The sequence below is a fragment of the Entelurus aequoreus genome, linkage group LG09 (genome assembly GCF_033978785.1).
Source record: "Entelurus aequoreus isolate RoL-2023_Sb linkage group LG09, RoL_Eaeq_v1.1, whole genome shotgun sequence".
NCBI lineage: Eukaryota > Metazoa > Chordata > Actinopteri > Syngnathiformes > Syngnathidae > Entelurus > Entelurus aequoreus.
This window is the reverse complement of record NC_084739.1, coordinates 51928423-51945394: the sequence shown is the minus strand read 5'-3', so window position 1 is coordinate 51945394 and position 16972 is coordinate 51928423. Positions and strand designations below refer to the sequence as shown.

Sequence of the window (16972 nt, the reverse complement as noted above, 5' to 3'; positions counted from 1 at the left end):
AGTTATTTTTATATCTTTTTTTCCAAATAGTTCAAGAAAGACCACTACAAATGAGCAATATTTTGCACTGTTATACAATTTAATAAATCAGAAACTGATGACATAGTGCTGTATTTTACTTCATCTCTTTTTTTCAACCAAAAATGCTTTGCTCTGATTAGGGGGTACTTGAATTTAAAAAATGTTCACAGGGGGTACATCACTGAAAAAAGGTTGAGAACCACTGCTCTAAATCGTATTATGTGGGCGTCCTGTCGGTCGGCATCCCAGCGAGAGTGGGAATTGTACAGTAAGTGTTTGTTTTATTATGGTTTATTTTGGTTAGTTGTAATTTTAGCACCTGGCAATGCTGCTGATGTTATAGTGTTTCAATAAAGCTGCATCCGTTTAGCACTCTGCTTCTCAAACTTATTGCACATATTTGTGTTTGGGCTCAAAAATATAAGGTCCTAGATCATCATTTGTCCCAAAGTAATCGTTGTGGGCTCCCACAAAGTCTACTTGATTAGCATTGTTGTTGATGGGGAAGGGATCTGTGGTTCCTAACGCTACATAACGGATCATGTGACTGGCTTGCTCCTAAACTCTCAAATTGACTCAGGAATCTATGTGGGATTGATACTATTGTGATCATATCTATTTGTTCGCAAAATGTGGAAGTATTTTGGTGTCATAAATCAGATGTGGTCAAAAGTTTACAGACACTTGTAAAGAACATAATGTCATGGCTGTCTTGAGTTTCCAATGATTTCTACAACTCTTAATTTTCTGTGATAGAGTGATTTGAGCACATACTTGTTTGTCACAAAAACATTCATGAAGTTTGGTTCTTTTATGAATTTATTATGGGTCTACTGAAAATGTGATCAAATCTGCTGGGTAAGACATAAGTGAAGTGAAGTGAATTATATTTATATAGCGCATTTTCTCTAGTGACTCAAAGCGCTTTACATAGTGAAACCCAATATCTAGTTACATTTAAACCAGTGTGGGTGGCACTGGGGGCAGGTGGGTAAAGTGTCTTGCCCAAGGACACAACGGCAGCGACTAGGATGGCGGAAGCGGGGATCGAACCTGAAACCCTCAAGTTGCTGGCACAGCCGCTCTACCAACCGAGCTATATAAGTATACATACAGCAATGTTAATATTTGGTTACATGTCCCTTGGCAAGTTTTACTGCAATAAGGCGCTTTTGGTAGCCATCCACAAGCTTCTGGTTGAATTTTTGACCACTCCTCTTGACAACATTGGTGCAGTTCAGCTAAATTTCTTGGTTTTCTGACATGGACTTGTTTCTTCAGCATTGTCCACACGTTTATGTCAGGACTTTGGGAAGGCCATTCTAAAACCTTAATTCTAGCCTGATCTAGCCATTCCTTTACCACTTTTGACGAGTGTTTGGGGTCATTGTCCTGTTGGCACACCCAACTGCGCCCTAGATCCAACCTTCAGGCTGATGATTTTAGGTTGCTCTGAAGAATTTGGAGGTAATCCTCCTTTTTCATTGTCCCATTTAAAGCACCATTTCCATTGGCAGCAAAACAAGACATAATACTACCACCACCATGCTTGTAGTTTTAACGCTTTTATATGGAGTCTACTGACAGATATAATTTAGAACTAGAAATGGCAACAGTGCATGTACAAACCAGTCTGCCCCACAACAAGAGGATAGCGAAAAACAGGGAGCTTATTGACTATAACGTCGGACTACAATGGCGGAATCGCGCAAAGCTCTTCAGGTAAATCTCTACTATAAATGGATAATCCGCTGACTTCACAATTGGGGAAAACCGTCACAACTTGCGCAAATTCCAAACAGCTCGTTAGGAGGAAGTATGAAGGTAAGATTGTTTTATAAACATCTCCGCCATACCTCCATGGTTTTATTTCAAATTTCCGGGGACTTATGCAGATCCCATATACACCAAAACAGGTACTAATAGGCAAGAAAAGTTAGTTTTAGGTTTCCTTTTAAAAGTGATAGGATACCAAAAGAGTAACAACTAGACTTGGACTCTACTCACCCTGAGCAATGAAGTTCTTCTCAAATTTCTGCAAGAACTCCAGGTAGAGAAGATCATCAGAGGTAAGAGCTTCTTCTCCAACAACAGCCTTCATGGCCTGAACATCCTTGCCGATAGCATAGCAGGCATACTGTAAGTTGGGGGCAAAAAGATGAAAACTTATGCATACCAGAATGCATTGCATCTCTCAACTCATGACGAGATAAAAAGCAGTTAGCTTCTACTTAGATGCCAGTGCAAGCTGGAACAATATTTATATATCACAGTCAGATTTTGAAAAGTTCTGGCATAGACAATGTTTTACCAGCTGGTTTGAGACGTCAGCGTGATCTTTCCTGGTCATACCCTCACCAATGGCCGACTTCATCAAACGTGACAGAGAGGGAAGGACATTGATAGGTGGGTAAATCTGAAAGACAAGCATATTTACAAATGTAATGAGATTAAATGATACATATAAATTATTACGTTTGAAAATATGATATACATTGGTCAATTAGACGGAAATGCAACAACTACAATACAGCTAGAAACAAGAGCATGATGAGATCACATATAGGAAATAAATGTGTACTACTAATAAGAATAAAATCTCAACAATAATATATCTCAACTCTGTACACTACTGCTGGAATTTTAATGTTCCTGAGGAAACTCTCCTGAAGGAATCAATAAAGTGCTATCTATCTATCTAACAATAGAAGCATTTAAGTCCCATCTTAAAACTCATTTGTATACTCTAGCTTTTAAATAGCCCCCCTTTTTAGACCAGTTGATCTGCCGGTCCGTTTATTTTCTCCTCTGTCCCACTCTCCCTTGTGGAAGGGGGGTGGGGGGGTGGATGAAGTGCTGGCTGTCCAGAGCCGGGACCCGGGGTGGACCGCTCGCCTGTGGACATCTCTGCGCTGCTGACCTGTCTCAGCTCGGGATGGTCTCCGGCTGGCCTCACTATGGACTGGACTCTCACTATTATGTTCAATCCACTATGGACTGGACTTTCACAATATTATACTAGACCCACTCGATGTCCATTGCATCCGGTTTCCCCTAGAAGGGTGGGGGGAGGGGGGGTCACCAACATCTGCGGTCCTTTCCAAGGTTTCTCATAGTCATTCACATCGACGTCCCACTGGGTTGTGAGTTTTTCCTTGCCTTTATGTGGGCTCTGAACCGAGGATGTTGTTGTGGCTTGTGCAGCCCTTTGAGACACTTGTGATTTAGGGCTATATAAATAAACATTGATTGATTGATGAATAGAAATAATACATAAAGCTGACAAGCAAGCTTTTGTTTCTTTAATCGGTGATTCTCAAAAGGTTGGTGTTTACATCGGCAAATAAAATACGATAATCTAACACTTTTATTTTGAAAGGAATTTTTTTTTTAATACAAAATGATGAGGGGATTTATTTATTGAAATTGACATAGTATTTTCAAAGAATGTTGGGACTTGGAAGTTAAACAGACTAGTATTCTAAATAATCAAATAATACAAATAAAATGATAAGTTATAAATTCTCCGATATAAAATCCACAATAAATTGCACGCAGTTTACAGTTGTGTTTTTTGTTCTTCAATTGTTTTTTAAACTTTTTATGTATGATTTTACACAACCTAAAATATTTATACAATTCATAAAATATTTGAGAAAATTAAGTTGAAAAATGTCCACAAACTAGGTGCGCCCTTGTCTTTAAGGGATACTGCTAAGTCCAGTTGAGAAGCACTGTCTTTAGCCTTAATCAGCATCGCTAAAAGAGTTAGTTTTGACCTGAGTCAATGAAAAGTAACAAAGGGGCCATAAATCCTTAGATTTTTCAGTCTGCAGTGTTTGGTTAAAAGATTTAGACATCCTGACATCCTGCAACAACTAATCGATCAATTTAATTGTAAAAAAAAATCTTAGATTTTAGGGAATGTGGGCCTTAGATCTGATTTTGAGTACCATTCTGATGCTTTAACAATAGATTATGACATTGGAAATGTTTTATAACAAATAACTAAAAGTAAACAAAATAACACCATTTTATAAAGCTTATTTTATTAGATTATTAGTTACCTAGTAATGAAATATCACATTAAATATTCAATTTGTGGTATTGAATGCAACAGTTAATGTACATAATTTTTTTTAACAAAATAAAATGTCTAGTGCACAATAACTAAACAAAACAAAAACTACTATTGTCTCCCATTTAAACCATTTGCCCTCAAATCCTTTCTGTATTCAGAGAGTTCCTCCCTGACTTTGTAAACAATAACACAAACATAAAAAAACATTTTCTAATATCTAATATTGACATCTGGCTCAATCACCCCTAGTTTAAATTGAAGTTTTAGCGGTTAGCTTCTGCTCACACACACCTGCTCAGTGTGTGTGCGCGAGTGTGTCCAGCATGCTTAGCTATTTCCTGTAGTCCTCCAGTGATGATACATTTGGAAGAAACATTGTTTATTTTACGCCCTGCGGGTGAGCATAAGTATTTTAGAAGTACTATGGATAGTTGCAGCTTGCTCTCAAATTGGAGCTTGTGTTGTGGCAAGACAGACACACCTTGGAATTCATGCAACTCAAGCGTGTGTGTAACAAAGAATACGGAAATATAATTGTGTCTCTTTGAGCGCGCGTCCCTTTGAAGAAATCTTTGCGGGAGTACAATCTTTAGCATGTAAACACTGCAACAAGCAGTGTTATTAACACACAATAGATGAAAGTACAATTTCAATTAGTGCATGTTTTTAGAATAAAAACATGGATGGATAGATGAATACTGTTAGTTCAACTAGTTTACCTAAAAATACGCATAAAGTGTGTTTCATCCATCTAATGGAATGTTCGAAAAAACTAACCGATAGATTACTGAATTACTAAAATAATCGATAGCTGCAGCCCTACTCTGATATAAAAAAAATATACTGTATATATTTTTAACATAGCGGAAAAAAGAAATAACTTTATCGTTGAATGAATGAAGATCAAGTTGGTTAAAGAAATGCTAGATGATTTAGAAAATTCTGAGAATTTAAGAATGTAATGTACCTGACGATTGTGCAACTGCCTGTCCACGTAGACCTGACCCTCAGTGATGTACCCTGTCAGATCAGGAATTGGGTGGGTAATATCTGTCGGGAAAAGAAATAAGACAATAACCATAAATAGAAGAGCGGAATGTTGTAATAATGGTAACTAAGATAAGAAAAATGTCTTGGTAGATTTGTGCACGTAACATACAGTCGTGGTTGACATACACTTGTAAAGAACATATTGTCATGGCTGTCTTGAGTTTCCAATCATTTCTACAACTCTTATTTTTTTGTGATAGAGTAATTGGAGCACATACTTGTTTGTCACAAAAAACATTCATGCAGTTTGGTTATTTGATGAATTTATCATGGGTCTACTAAAAATGTGAGCAAATCTGCTGGGTCAAAAGTATACATACTGTACAGCAATGTTAATAATTGGTTACATGTCCCTTGGCAAGTTTTACTGCATTAAGGCGCTTTTGGTAGCCATCCACAAGCTTCTGGTTGAACGTTTGACCACTTCTCTTGACAAAATTGGTGCGGTTCAGCTAAATTTGTTGGTTTTCTGAAATGGACTTGTTTCTTCAGCATTGCCCACATATTCTCAATGGGGTTTAAGTCAGGACTTTGGGAAGGCCATTCTAAAGCCTTAATTCTAGCCTGATTTAGCCATTCCTTTACCACTTTTGACGTGTGTTTGGGGTCATTGTCCTGTTGGAACACCCAACTGCGCCCAAGACCCAACCTCCGGGCTGATGATTTTAGGTTGTCCTGAAGAATTTGGAGGTAATCCTCCTTTTTCATTGTCCCATTTACTCTCCGTAAAGCACCAATTCCATTGGCAGCAAAACAGGCCCAGAACACAACACTACCACCACCATGCTTAATGGTAAGGATGGTGTTCCTGGGATTAAAGGCCTCACCTTTTCTCCTCCAAACATATTGCTGGGTATTGTGGCCAAACAGCTAATTTTTTGTTTCATCTGACCACAGAACTTTCCTCCAGAAGGTTTTATCTTTGTCCACAGCAGCAAATTCCGATTCCAGAAAACACAGAGTGAGATGTTCTACCTCTTGTGCGAAACACAAATGCATAAAACGACTTAACACATTAAAATGACTAGAACAGTGAACGTGATTGGAAGACCTGACGGATAAAATGTACGGGTGTGCATCATCAGTAGTGTTCCTCTGGGTCATTGGGTGTTTCGGCCTTTAACACTATACATCAGGGGTCCCCAAACTTTTTGACTCGGGGGCCGCATTGGGTTAAAAAAATTTGGCCGGGGGCCAGGCTGTATATATATATATATATATATATGTATATATATGTATGCATATATATACATATATATATATATATATATATATATATATATATATATATATATATATATATATATATATATATATATATATATATATATATATACATATATATATATATATATATACATTGTTTTTATAATCCGTTTTGTCATTTAACATCAATTAACATTGATGTTCATCAACATTTAACATTGTCACGTTATCGATGGGAAAATTCATTTTTAGACAATATGATTTGCCTGAGCGGCTAGGAGACACCAAGAGTAACAAGCGGTAGAAAATGGATTAGAAAGGAAAGATTAAAAAAATAATAATAAAAATTTATATTAAAATTAAAAAAATCAAAAAATAAAATGTTTTAACTTGGTACTTCCTGTGGGCCGGATTTTGGATGCTGGGGGGCCGGATCCGGCCCGCGTGCCGTAGTTTGGGGACCCCTGCTATACACCCTCTCCAGAGGCGGCCAGCTACAGGATGATCATACCTGAGGTTGCGAACCAAGCCCAATTAGCCATGAAAGTCACCTTGTTGGCAGACCTATCAGGGAACTATGCATGGCAGGGGCGTCTGGTTCCCTGAGTCAGCTTTGCCTGACCGCATACCTCCTGATGCACTAGTTGGGGGCCCAATTGGAGTCATTCCTCTTCATCCGGAGCCACCGGCTGCTTCAGATGCGGCTTTGATGGCTGTACGCAGGCACTGACCCCTGACTCCCAAGTCCCTCAGCAATTTTGCGGTAGAGGTTCCCATGAAGCCTCTGCAACCCAACCTCCTCTTCAGTATTCCAGCTACGATTTTGAGCTTCCGCGGCCTGCTCGGAATACTGCAAATGTTTCCTCTCATATGCCTCCTCCATGGATTCCTCCCAGGATACAGTGAGTTCAACAATGAAGGCCTTTTTGTGGGAAGGGGAACAGAGCACTAGGTCAGGCCTCAAAGTGGTAGTGGCGATCTCGGTGGGGAAAATCAGCTGTTTGCCAACATCTGCCAGCATCTTCCAGTCGCGTGCTGGACACAGCTGACTTCTCTCTGACGGGTTAACGTTGTGCCCGGCAACTGTGACCCCTTCCCGGACAAAGGTAGTTCTCCATGAGGTCTTAGATGTTGGTGGTGGTAGTGCATTGATGTTGGATCGTTTTACCTCCAGTGTGGAAGCAAGGCTCTTCAAAACTTGGTTGTGGCGCCAAGTATATCGCCCCTGAGTGAGGCTAGTTTTGCAACCTGTGAGTATGTGTCGGAGGGAGGCTGGCTTAGCACAAAGGGCGCATGATGGATATTTGCCAAACCACTGCTGGAGATTGGTTGGGGTCGGAAGGACATCGTAGGTAGCTCTGATGGCAAAGCTTAAGCTCTTTGCATCCATGGCCCATACATCCCTTCAGCTCAACTTCTTTCTTTCAACGCCTTCCCACCGAGTCCACAGACCCTGTTTGCCAAGGGTGACAGCCTTGGCCCATCTCAAGGCCTCCTCCTGACGCCGTACTTCCTCCACCACCATCTTCCTCCGTGTTGGCACAGTGGCACTTCTCCAGGCAGGGCGACTAGACGTAAGACCAAGGCTTCCTCTACCTTGCTGAACATTCCCCACAATGTCAGCATGTCTGAGAGCTGCTGTTGCCTCTTCAACTGCTCTTGCTGGTGTCCACTTGCGCCCTGAAACCAATGTTGGTGCATTTTCCCTAACCGCTGGATCTTTGGATTCATTCAAGGTCAACTGCAGTCGTGTTTTGGCACACTTGAACTCCTCTGTAAGACTGGTAAGGGGCAACTTGAGGATACCGTCACGTAAAGGCCTATGGTGGTGAGACAGCGTGGAACTCCAAGCCACTTTTTTATGTAGCCGGTGACTCTTCTCTCCAACTTCTCCACTGTTGAGATGGGCACCTCATAGACTGCCAGGGGCCACATCACCCGGGGTAGTAAGCCGAACTGGAGGCACCAGGACTTGAGCTTCCCAGGAAGTTGGGTATTGTCAATCGCCAGTAGGCCTCTTTTGATGTCATTGCACAACTGCTTCACCTGGTCTTTATCTCTTAGACTTGCCTTCCTAGACTTTTGACTGGCTGCTCGGATATAGTGGGGATTGGCTCATCTCCGATGAAGAACTGCAAATCAGCGAGCACTCCCTTCACCACTGAAATGCTGCGTGACTTGGATGGGTTAATCTTCATCTTAGCCCAACTGATGTTCTCGAGTTTTCTGAGTAATCTCCTGGTGCAAGGGATGGTGGTAGTCAGAGTGGTGATATCATCCATGTAGGCTCTGAGGGGAGGGAGGCGCCTGCAAGAGCCCAGTTTTTGTCCACCTACGACCCGTTTTGAGGCTCGAATGGTGATCTCCATGGCCATGGTAAATGCCAGGGGAGATACAGTACAACCGGCCATGATGCCTATTTCCAGGTGCTGCCATGAGGTGGTAATTCCGGTGTTGAGAAGCAGAACTGCAGGTCATGAAAGTAGACTTTCACCAAGGTTGTGATGGTGTCCGGGATGTTAAAGAATTTGAAGGCAGTCCAGGGGAGCTCATGGGGCACAGAGCCAAAGGCATTTGCGAGATCCAAGAAGACTGCTTGAAGGTCCCTTTCCTCCTGCTTTGCCATTTGGATCTGGTGCCAGATCATACTGCAATGTTCTAGGCACCCAGAGAAGCCTGGTACTCCTGCCTTCTGAACAGAAGTATCTATATACTCATTTCTGTGCAGGTACTCGGCCATCCTTTGTGCAATAACACTGAAGAAGATCTTACCCGCCACGTTTAGCAAGGCAATTGGGCGGAACTGACTGATGTTTGCGGCGTCTTTCTCCTTTGGAATAAGGATCCCACCTGCCCTACGCCATGCTTTAGGAATGGTTTTCTTCTGCCATACCGTTCTCATGAGTCTCCAAAGAATCCTGCAGACATCTGGTGCGTTCTTGTAAACCTTTACGGGACTCCGTTTGGCCCAGGAGCTGAAGCTGTTCTTGCCCAATGGACAATCCTCTCGACCTCCTTTCATGTTGGAGGACCGGTCTCAAATTGATGCTTTGGGGGGTCAATTGGTGGAATGTCTGGAGGAATGGCCATGTGTTCATGACGCCTTAGATCAGAGTGGGTTGCTCTCAGGTGGTCCTCTAAATCATACTTTGTTGTTTTTAGGACCCCACTTTTCTCCTTGGTAAAGAGATTCTTAAGAAATTTAAAAGGATCTTTGTAGAACCGTGTTCTTGTTTGTTCTTTCTTCCTTCTTAGTTTGCATAGACTCTGCTCTGCGGAGGGATTCCAGGCGTGTTTTAATGTCAGCTTGGAGAGCGCATATGCCCTCCTTTTCCAATTCTGGGGCCCTCTTCCACAGTTTCCTGAGTCATCTCAGTTCTTTGACAAGGCGCTTGATTTCCTGTTGCCTCCTGGAGATGGGTGGAGTGGGAGTTTGTTTAGCAACTTTCATCTCTAAAAATCCAAATCGTTCTGCTCCGTATTGATAGATGATGTTTCCCATTTTCTCCAGCTTCTTCTCTGCTGTGCCTTTGAGTTGTTCAAGGGACCACATTAGGTCACTATTCACTGTTTCCCAGAGCTTCTTTTCCACAGCACTGGGCCACTTCACTCGCAGTCTGCGGCCTGGGAGTCTCTGCTCGACTGCAGGTTGGGGAGTTTGGGTAGGATCCACCGCTGGTGTTTGTTCCACTACTAGTTCAGTGCTTAAGTATACCTCTTCTGCTACAGGGGTGCTGATGCTCTCCAATATATGGTTTTCATCCAGTTGGTGAACTTCATTCGACTTATTTGACTCCTTCTGCAAGAAGAGGTCAATGCGAGGCCCCTGATTCTTTTCACTCAAACACTTTTTCTTTCCCTGGTGAATCCTTAAGCCCCGAAAATATGTTATTTTTCTCCACCCGCTTGTGGTCCACTGCTGTGACAAGGCTTGTGCTGGTTGCTGTGGTGTTATCTTGCGCTGTGCTTTCTTTACTCGTAGTTGTTTCCGGTCCAGTCGTTACCATTTTGTCATCCGATGAATCATCTTTCGCCCCCGCTCTCGCAGACTCTAGGCGTATTCTCTTTGTTTGCTTCTTCGTAGCTAAGAAGGTGTCTCCTACACACTGCAAGGTCTGAGAGACCACAATCGCGGGTAGCTAACCCTCAACTGTCCCGTTGGGGTCTATTCCCTCCTGCCAGCTGTCTCTCCATGCCGTCACAAGGACTTTCCCCTGTTGTCAGCTGATCTTTCCTCAGCAGTCACTGGACAAGTCCAGATAATCAGACTCCAGAAAACAAGTACTTTCTATTCTATTCTATAAAATGACTTAACACATTAAAATGACTAGAACAGTGAACGTGAATGGAAGACCTGACGGATAAAATTTACGGGTGTGTATCATCAGTAGCAAACTTTAGACGAGCCTTAAGGTGTCGCTTCTGGAGCAAGGGCTTCCTTCTTGTATGGTAGCCTCTCAGTCCATGGCGATGCAAAACACGCTTGACTGTGGACACTGACACCTGTGTTCCAACAGCTTCCACCAAAAAGCAGACCTGCTTTTTGGTGGTTCTCGGTTGACTCTTGATCATCCTGACCAATTTTCTCTCAGCAGCATGTGATAGCTTGGGTTTTCTTCCTGATCGTGGCAGTGACCTCAGTGGGACCTTAAGCTGCTTTGAAATTGCTCCTAGTGACTTTCCTGACTTGTTCAAGTCAATGATTCGTTTTTTCAGATCTGTGCTGACTTCCTTTGACTTTCCCATTGTCGCGTTTGTAACCGAGTCTAATGACTGCATCACATGAGCCCTACTTAAATGGGCTCAGAGAAGCCAACAGGTGTCATCAATCATAATCACTCACATGAATTAAGAGACCATGCAATGAAGCAAATTTGATTTGATTGTATTTTTTTTTACATCACCAAAATTGATAATGTATGTATACTTTTGACCCAGCAGATTTGGTCACATTTTCAGTAGACCCATAATAAAACAATAAAAGAACCAAACTTCATGAAAGTTTTTTGTGACCAACAAGTATGTGCTCCAACCACTCTGTCACAAAAAAATAAGAGTTGTAGAAATTATTGGAAACTCAAGACAGCCATGACATTATGTTCTTTACATAAGACTTAAAAATGTATGTAAACATACATTTTTAAATGTATGTTTACATACATTTACAAATGTATGTAAACTTTTGAACACGATTGTATTTGCCTGATGAGAGACAATAAGAACACATAAACACTCGCACACTCATTTTTGGAGATAATATCCACTCCTCAGGGTCATTATGTCAATCATTTTGGGCTTTTAATAAATTATTGCAGTGGGTATTTTTCCAGAGAGGAAGGATTATACACAACACTTGTTGTCACATTTTTAAAGACAGTGTTGCCTGTACTATTATGTGTCTGACAAATACACCACATGGTGGCGCTGTCTGGCCCCATAAGTCGGAAGGACTTGAACTGTCAAAAAACATTACAAAATAAAAATGTGGTACATTGCCCCTTGAGGACACGTAAAACCACACACAAAATGTGTATTTGGTTGAAAAACATGGTTTCCATCAAGAAAAGCGTCTTTGCAGGCGAACAAGCGAGATTTATATCTGCAGCATGTCTTGCAAAGCATTTTGAACACAATCCAGATGATGTGCCACAAATGTCATTCACATTCTATAATAAGTGTCGCTGAAGGATGTGGCATCCAATATCAAAACCATACCTTCAGGCTCGACTGACATTTGTAGCTATCCATGAGGACAACCCAGACAAAAGAATGTCCTCCCTCCAAACAAAAAGTGCACTAAAGGAAGTAATACTAACCTGCCATAAAAAAAACAACTTGCAATTCCTTCACTTCAATTGTGGTTAAAAGGCTATTGTGTGGCGCCCCCTTTCCAACAGATCCATCCAGGACACGTGTCCAATACACGTGCTGGACTGGAATAATATGGCGTTAATACCTCCCTCTGCAGCCATTATGCCATTCACTTCTCTGGGAAGACTTTCTGAAAGGTTTTAGTCTGCTTGTGGATGTTTTACATTCACAATACAAAACCCAAAACCAGTGAATGATTTGCATATCCTTTTCAACCTACTGTCTATTCAATTGAATACACTGCATAGACAAGATACTTAACGTTCGAACTGGTAAACTTTGTTGTTTTTTGCAAATATTATCTCATTTGGAATTTGATGCCTGCAACATGTTTCAAAAAAGCTGGCACAAGTGGATAAAAAAAGACTGAGAAAGTTGAGGAATGCTCATCAAACACTTATTTGGAACATCCCACAGGTAAACAGGCTAATTGGGAACAGGTGGGTACCATGATTGGGTATAAAAGCAGGTCACCACTTTGTGAAGAAATGCGTGAGCAAGTTGTTGAACAGTTTAAGAACAACATTTCTCAACGAGCTATGGCAAGGAATTTAGGGATTTCACCATCTACGGTCCGTAATATCAAAAGTTTCAGAAAATCTGGAAAAATCACTGCACATAAACGGCAAAGGCCGAAAACTACCTTTCGATCCCTCAGGCGGTACTGCATCAAAAAGCAACATCAGTGTGTAAAGGATATCACCACATGGGCTCAGGAACACTTAAAAAAAAACACTGTCAGTAACTACAGTTTGTCGAAACATCTAAGTGCAAGTTAAAACTCTACTATGCAAAGCGAAAACCATTTATCAACAATATTCAGAAATGCCGCCGCTGGGCCCGAGCTCATCTAAGATGGACTGATGCAAAGTGGAAAAGTGTTCTGACGAGTCCACATTTCAAATTGTTTTTGAAAACCGTGGACGTTGTGTCCTCCAGAACAGAGAGGAACAGAACCATCCGGACTGTTATAGGCACAAAGTTCAAAAGACAGCATCTGTGATGGTATTAGTGCCCAAGGCATGGGTAACGTACACATCTGTGAAGGCACCATTAATGCTGAAAGGCACTTACAGGTTTTGGAGCAACTTTTGTTGCCATCCAAGCAATGTCTTTTTAATGGACGCCGCTGCTTATTTTAGCAAGACAATGCCAAGCCACATTCTGCACGTGTTACAACAGCGTGGTTTTGTAGTAAGAGTGTGGGTACTAGACTGGCCTGCTTGTCGTCCAGACCTGTCTCCCATTGAAAATGAGTGGCGCATTATGAAGCGTAAAATACGACAACGGATACCCCGGACTGTTGAACAACTTATGCTGTACATCAAGCAAGAATGGGAAAGAATTCCACCTGAAAAGCTTAAAAAATTGGTCTTCTCATTTCTCAAAAGTTTACTGAGTGTTGTTAAAAGGAAAGGCAATGTAAGACAGTGGTAAAAATGCCCCAGGGCCAACTTTTTTGCAATGTGTTGCTGCCATTCATTTTTAAGTTAATAATTATTTGCAAAACAATTATGTTTCTCAGTTCGAACATTAAATATATTGTCTTTGCAGTCTATTCAATTGAATATAAGTTGGAAAGGATTTGCAAATAATTTTATTCTGTTTTTATTTTGATTTACACAAAGTGCAAACTTCACTGGTTATGGGTTTTGTATTTGATGCCTCTGTCTTTACAAATTGTATGGCCTTTGTTCTTGGATGGCAGCGCTTACCGTCATTAGGCATCGTGAGAATGGGGATTTGGGTGATTGAGCCGTTTCTGCCCTCGACTCGGCCTGCACGTTCGTAGATAGTGGCCAAGTCAGTGTACATGTAACCTGGGAAGCCTCGACGTCCAGGCACTTCCTCTCGGGCAGCAGAGACCTTAGGGTGATACAGGTGGGTTCATGAAATAAACATTCTTGAGACAGTGTCAATGTAAATAATATGCTATTTTAAACTTGTGCGCTGATGATGTTTGTCACTGCAATGCCAACACATTACCTCAGTTTTATCTAAAGTTATGTCAGAGTGTGTTTTGAAGCGAAATGTTCCGCCTCATATATATACAGTATATATATATAAATATATATACAGTATATATATATATATATATATATATATATATATATATATATATATATACACAGTATATATATATATATATATTAGGGGTGTGGGAAAAAATCGATTCGAATTCGAATCGCGATTCTCACGTTGTGCGATTCAGAATCGATTCTCATTTTTAAAAAATCAATTTTTAATTTTTTAATTATTATTTTTATTTTTTTTATTAATCAATCCAACAAAACAATACACAGCAATACCACAACAATGCAATCCAATTCCAAAACCAAACCCGACCCACCAACACTCAGAACTGCAATAAACAGAGCAATTGAGAGGAGACACAAACACAACACAGAACAAACCAAAAGTAGTGAAACAAAAATTAATATCAACAACAGTATCAATGATAGTTACAATTTCAACATAGCAGTGATTAAAAAACCCTCATTGACATTATCATTAGACATTTATAAAAATAAACAAAAAGAACAATAGTGTTACAGTGGCTTACACTTGCATCGCATCTCATAAGCTTGACAACACACTGTGTGCAATATTTTCACAAAGATAAAATAAGTCATATTTTTGGTTCATTTAATAGTTAAAACAAATTTACATTATTGCAATCAGTTGATAAAACATTGTCCTTTACAATTATAAAAGCTTTTTACAAAAATCTACTACTCTGCTTGCATGTCAGCAGACTGGGGTAGATCCTGCTGAAATCCTATGCATTGAATGAATAGAGAATCGTTTTGCATCGGGAAAAAATTGTTTTTGAATCGAGAATCGTGTTGAATTGAAAAAAAATCGATTTTGAATCGAATCGTGACCCCAAGAAACGATATTGAATCGAATCGTGGGACACCCAAAGATTCACAGCCCTAAAATATATATACATATATATATATATATATATATATATATATACATATATATATATATATATATATATATATATATATATATATATATATATATATATATATATATATATATATATATACACACACACACAAACAGTATATATACACACACATATATATATATGTGTTGGCCCTGCGATGAGGTGGCGACTTGTCCAGGGTGTACCCCGCCTTCCGCCCGATTGTAGCTGAGATAGGCTCCAGCGCCCCGCGACCCCGAAGGGAATAAGCGGTAGAAAATGGATGGATGGATATATATATATGTGTGTGTGTGTGTGTGTATGTATATATATATATATATATATATATATATATATATATATATATATATATATATATATATATATATATATATATATATATATATATATATATATATATATATACACACACATATATATATATACATACACACACACACATATATATATATATATATATATATATATATATATATATATATATATATATCTTCTCTCTTTGGCTGTCCATCGATTACGATGATGACGTTGCTCCAGTAATGGGTTATTGAGGGGGGTTTCGTATATGCCATTGCATGTGGCTGTGCAGGCCAATGCGCGACTCGCATGGTTTGCCACATGTGGGGCAGATGTAGTCCACGCTTGAGAGGGGGGCCCCTGCAGCGCGATGATGTCGCTGTAAACGTTGTTGTTTTCTCCTCTCAGTGGTCTGCTCCTGGAGATGAGCAATGCCGGCGTGACTGCAGTTGCGCCAGGTGTGGCGATCAGCAGCCAAGACTTCCATTGCAGAAGGCTGGATAGCACAGCGCTTCAGGAGGGTTTTTATGTGGTCCTTGTAGCGTTTCCGCTGACCCCCAGGAGACCTACAGCCTTCCTGGAGTTGGCCGTAGAGGATCTGTCGGGGGAGCCTCTGGGCGGGCATGCGGATTACATGCCCCACCCAGCGCAGATGTCTTTGCGCAAGGAACACTTGGATGCTGGGTGTTTGGGTCCGGTCATAAATATCCACGTGGGACTCTGTCCTCCCAGGTCAGACCCGGGATCCGTTGCAGGCAGCGGATGTGGTATCTCTCCAGGATTCTGACGTGCCTTTGGTAAGGGGTCCAGGCTTCCGAGCCGTATAGCAGTGTGGACAGACAAACTGCTTTGTAAACAGCTGCTTTGGTGGAAACTATCAGGTTTCTGTTCAGGAAGACCCTGGTTTTGAGCCTACCGAAGGCAGCAGACGCTAAACCAACACGGACCTGGATGTCATTATCAATGTTACAGGTGGGGGACAGGACACTTCCGAGGTAGGTGAAATGTGGAACGATGGTGAGCTGCTGACCATCAATGTTGAAGACAGGCACTTCTGACTGGTGGGTAGAGTGTTGCGCAATGATCTGTGTTTTTGAAATGTTGACCTTGAGTCCTAGGGCACTGTATGTGGATGAGACCACGTTAAGTGCACGTTGTAGAGATTCTGGCGTGTGGGCAAGGAGAGCACAATCGTCGAAGTTCTAGGATCTGTTGTTTTGTAATTTTAGTGAAGGCCTGGAGGCGCCGGATGTTGAAGAGACTGCCGTCCAGCCGGAACTGTATGTGGATGCCATCTGTGGTTCCCAGAGCTTTGTGTGTGAGGAGGGTGACTGCTGAGAGAAAGAGGTTGAATATGACAGGGGCTAGGACACATCCCTGCCTGACCCCGACTTTCACATTAAAAGAGGGGGATTGCTGGCCTCCAATGCGGACACAGGCTCGCATTCCATCGTGTAGTTGTCTCAGGATGTTGAGGAACTTTGGCG

At 41.1% G+C, this 16972-nt stretch overlaps 1 protein-coding gene across 1 annotated transcript in view; it reads right to left on the bottom strand.

Annotated features, from left to right (window-relative positions):
- atp6v1ba (ATPase, H+ transporting, lysosomal, V1 subunit B, member a) overlaps positions 1–16972 on the bottom strand; it is a 147060-nt gene that overhangs the window by 2007 nt on the left and 128081 nt on the right. The window contains exons 10-13 of the mRNA XM_062058913.1: positions 13945–14095; positions 5070–5152; positions 2333–2437; positions 2029–2158 (exon numbers count right to left, since the gene is read on the bottom strand). Of these exons, the coding sequence (XP_061914897.1) occupies positions 2029–2158; positions 2333–2437; positions 5070–5152; positions 13945–14095 (469 nt within the window). The remainder of the gene's footprint in view (positions 1–2028; positions 2159–2332; positions 2438–5069; positions 5153–13944; positions 14096–16972) is intronic.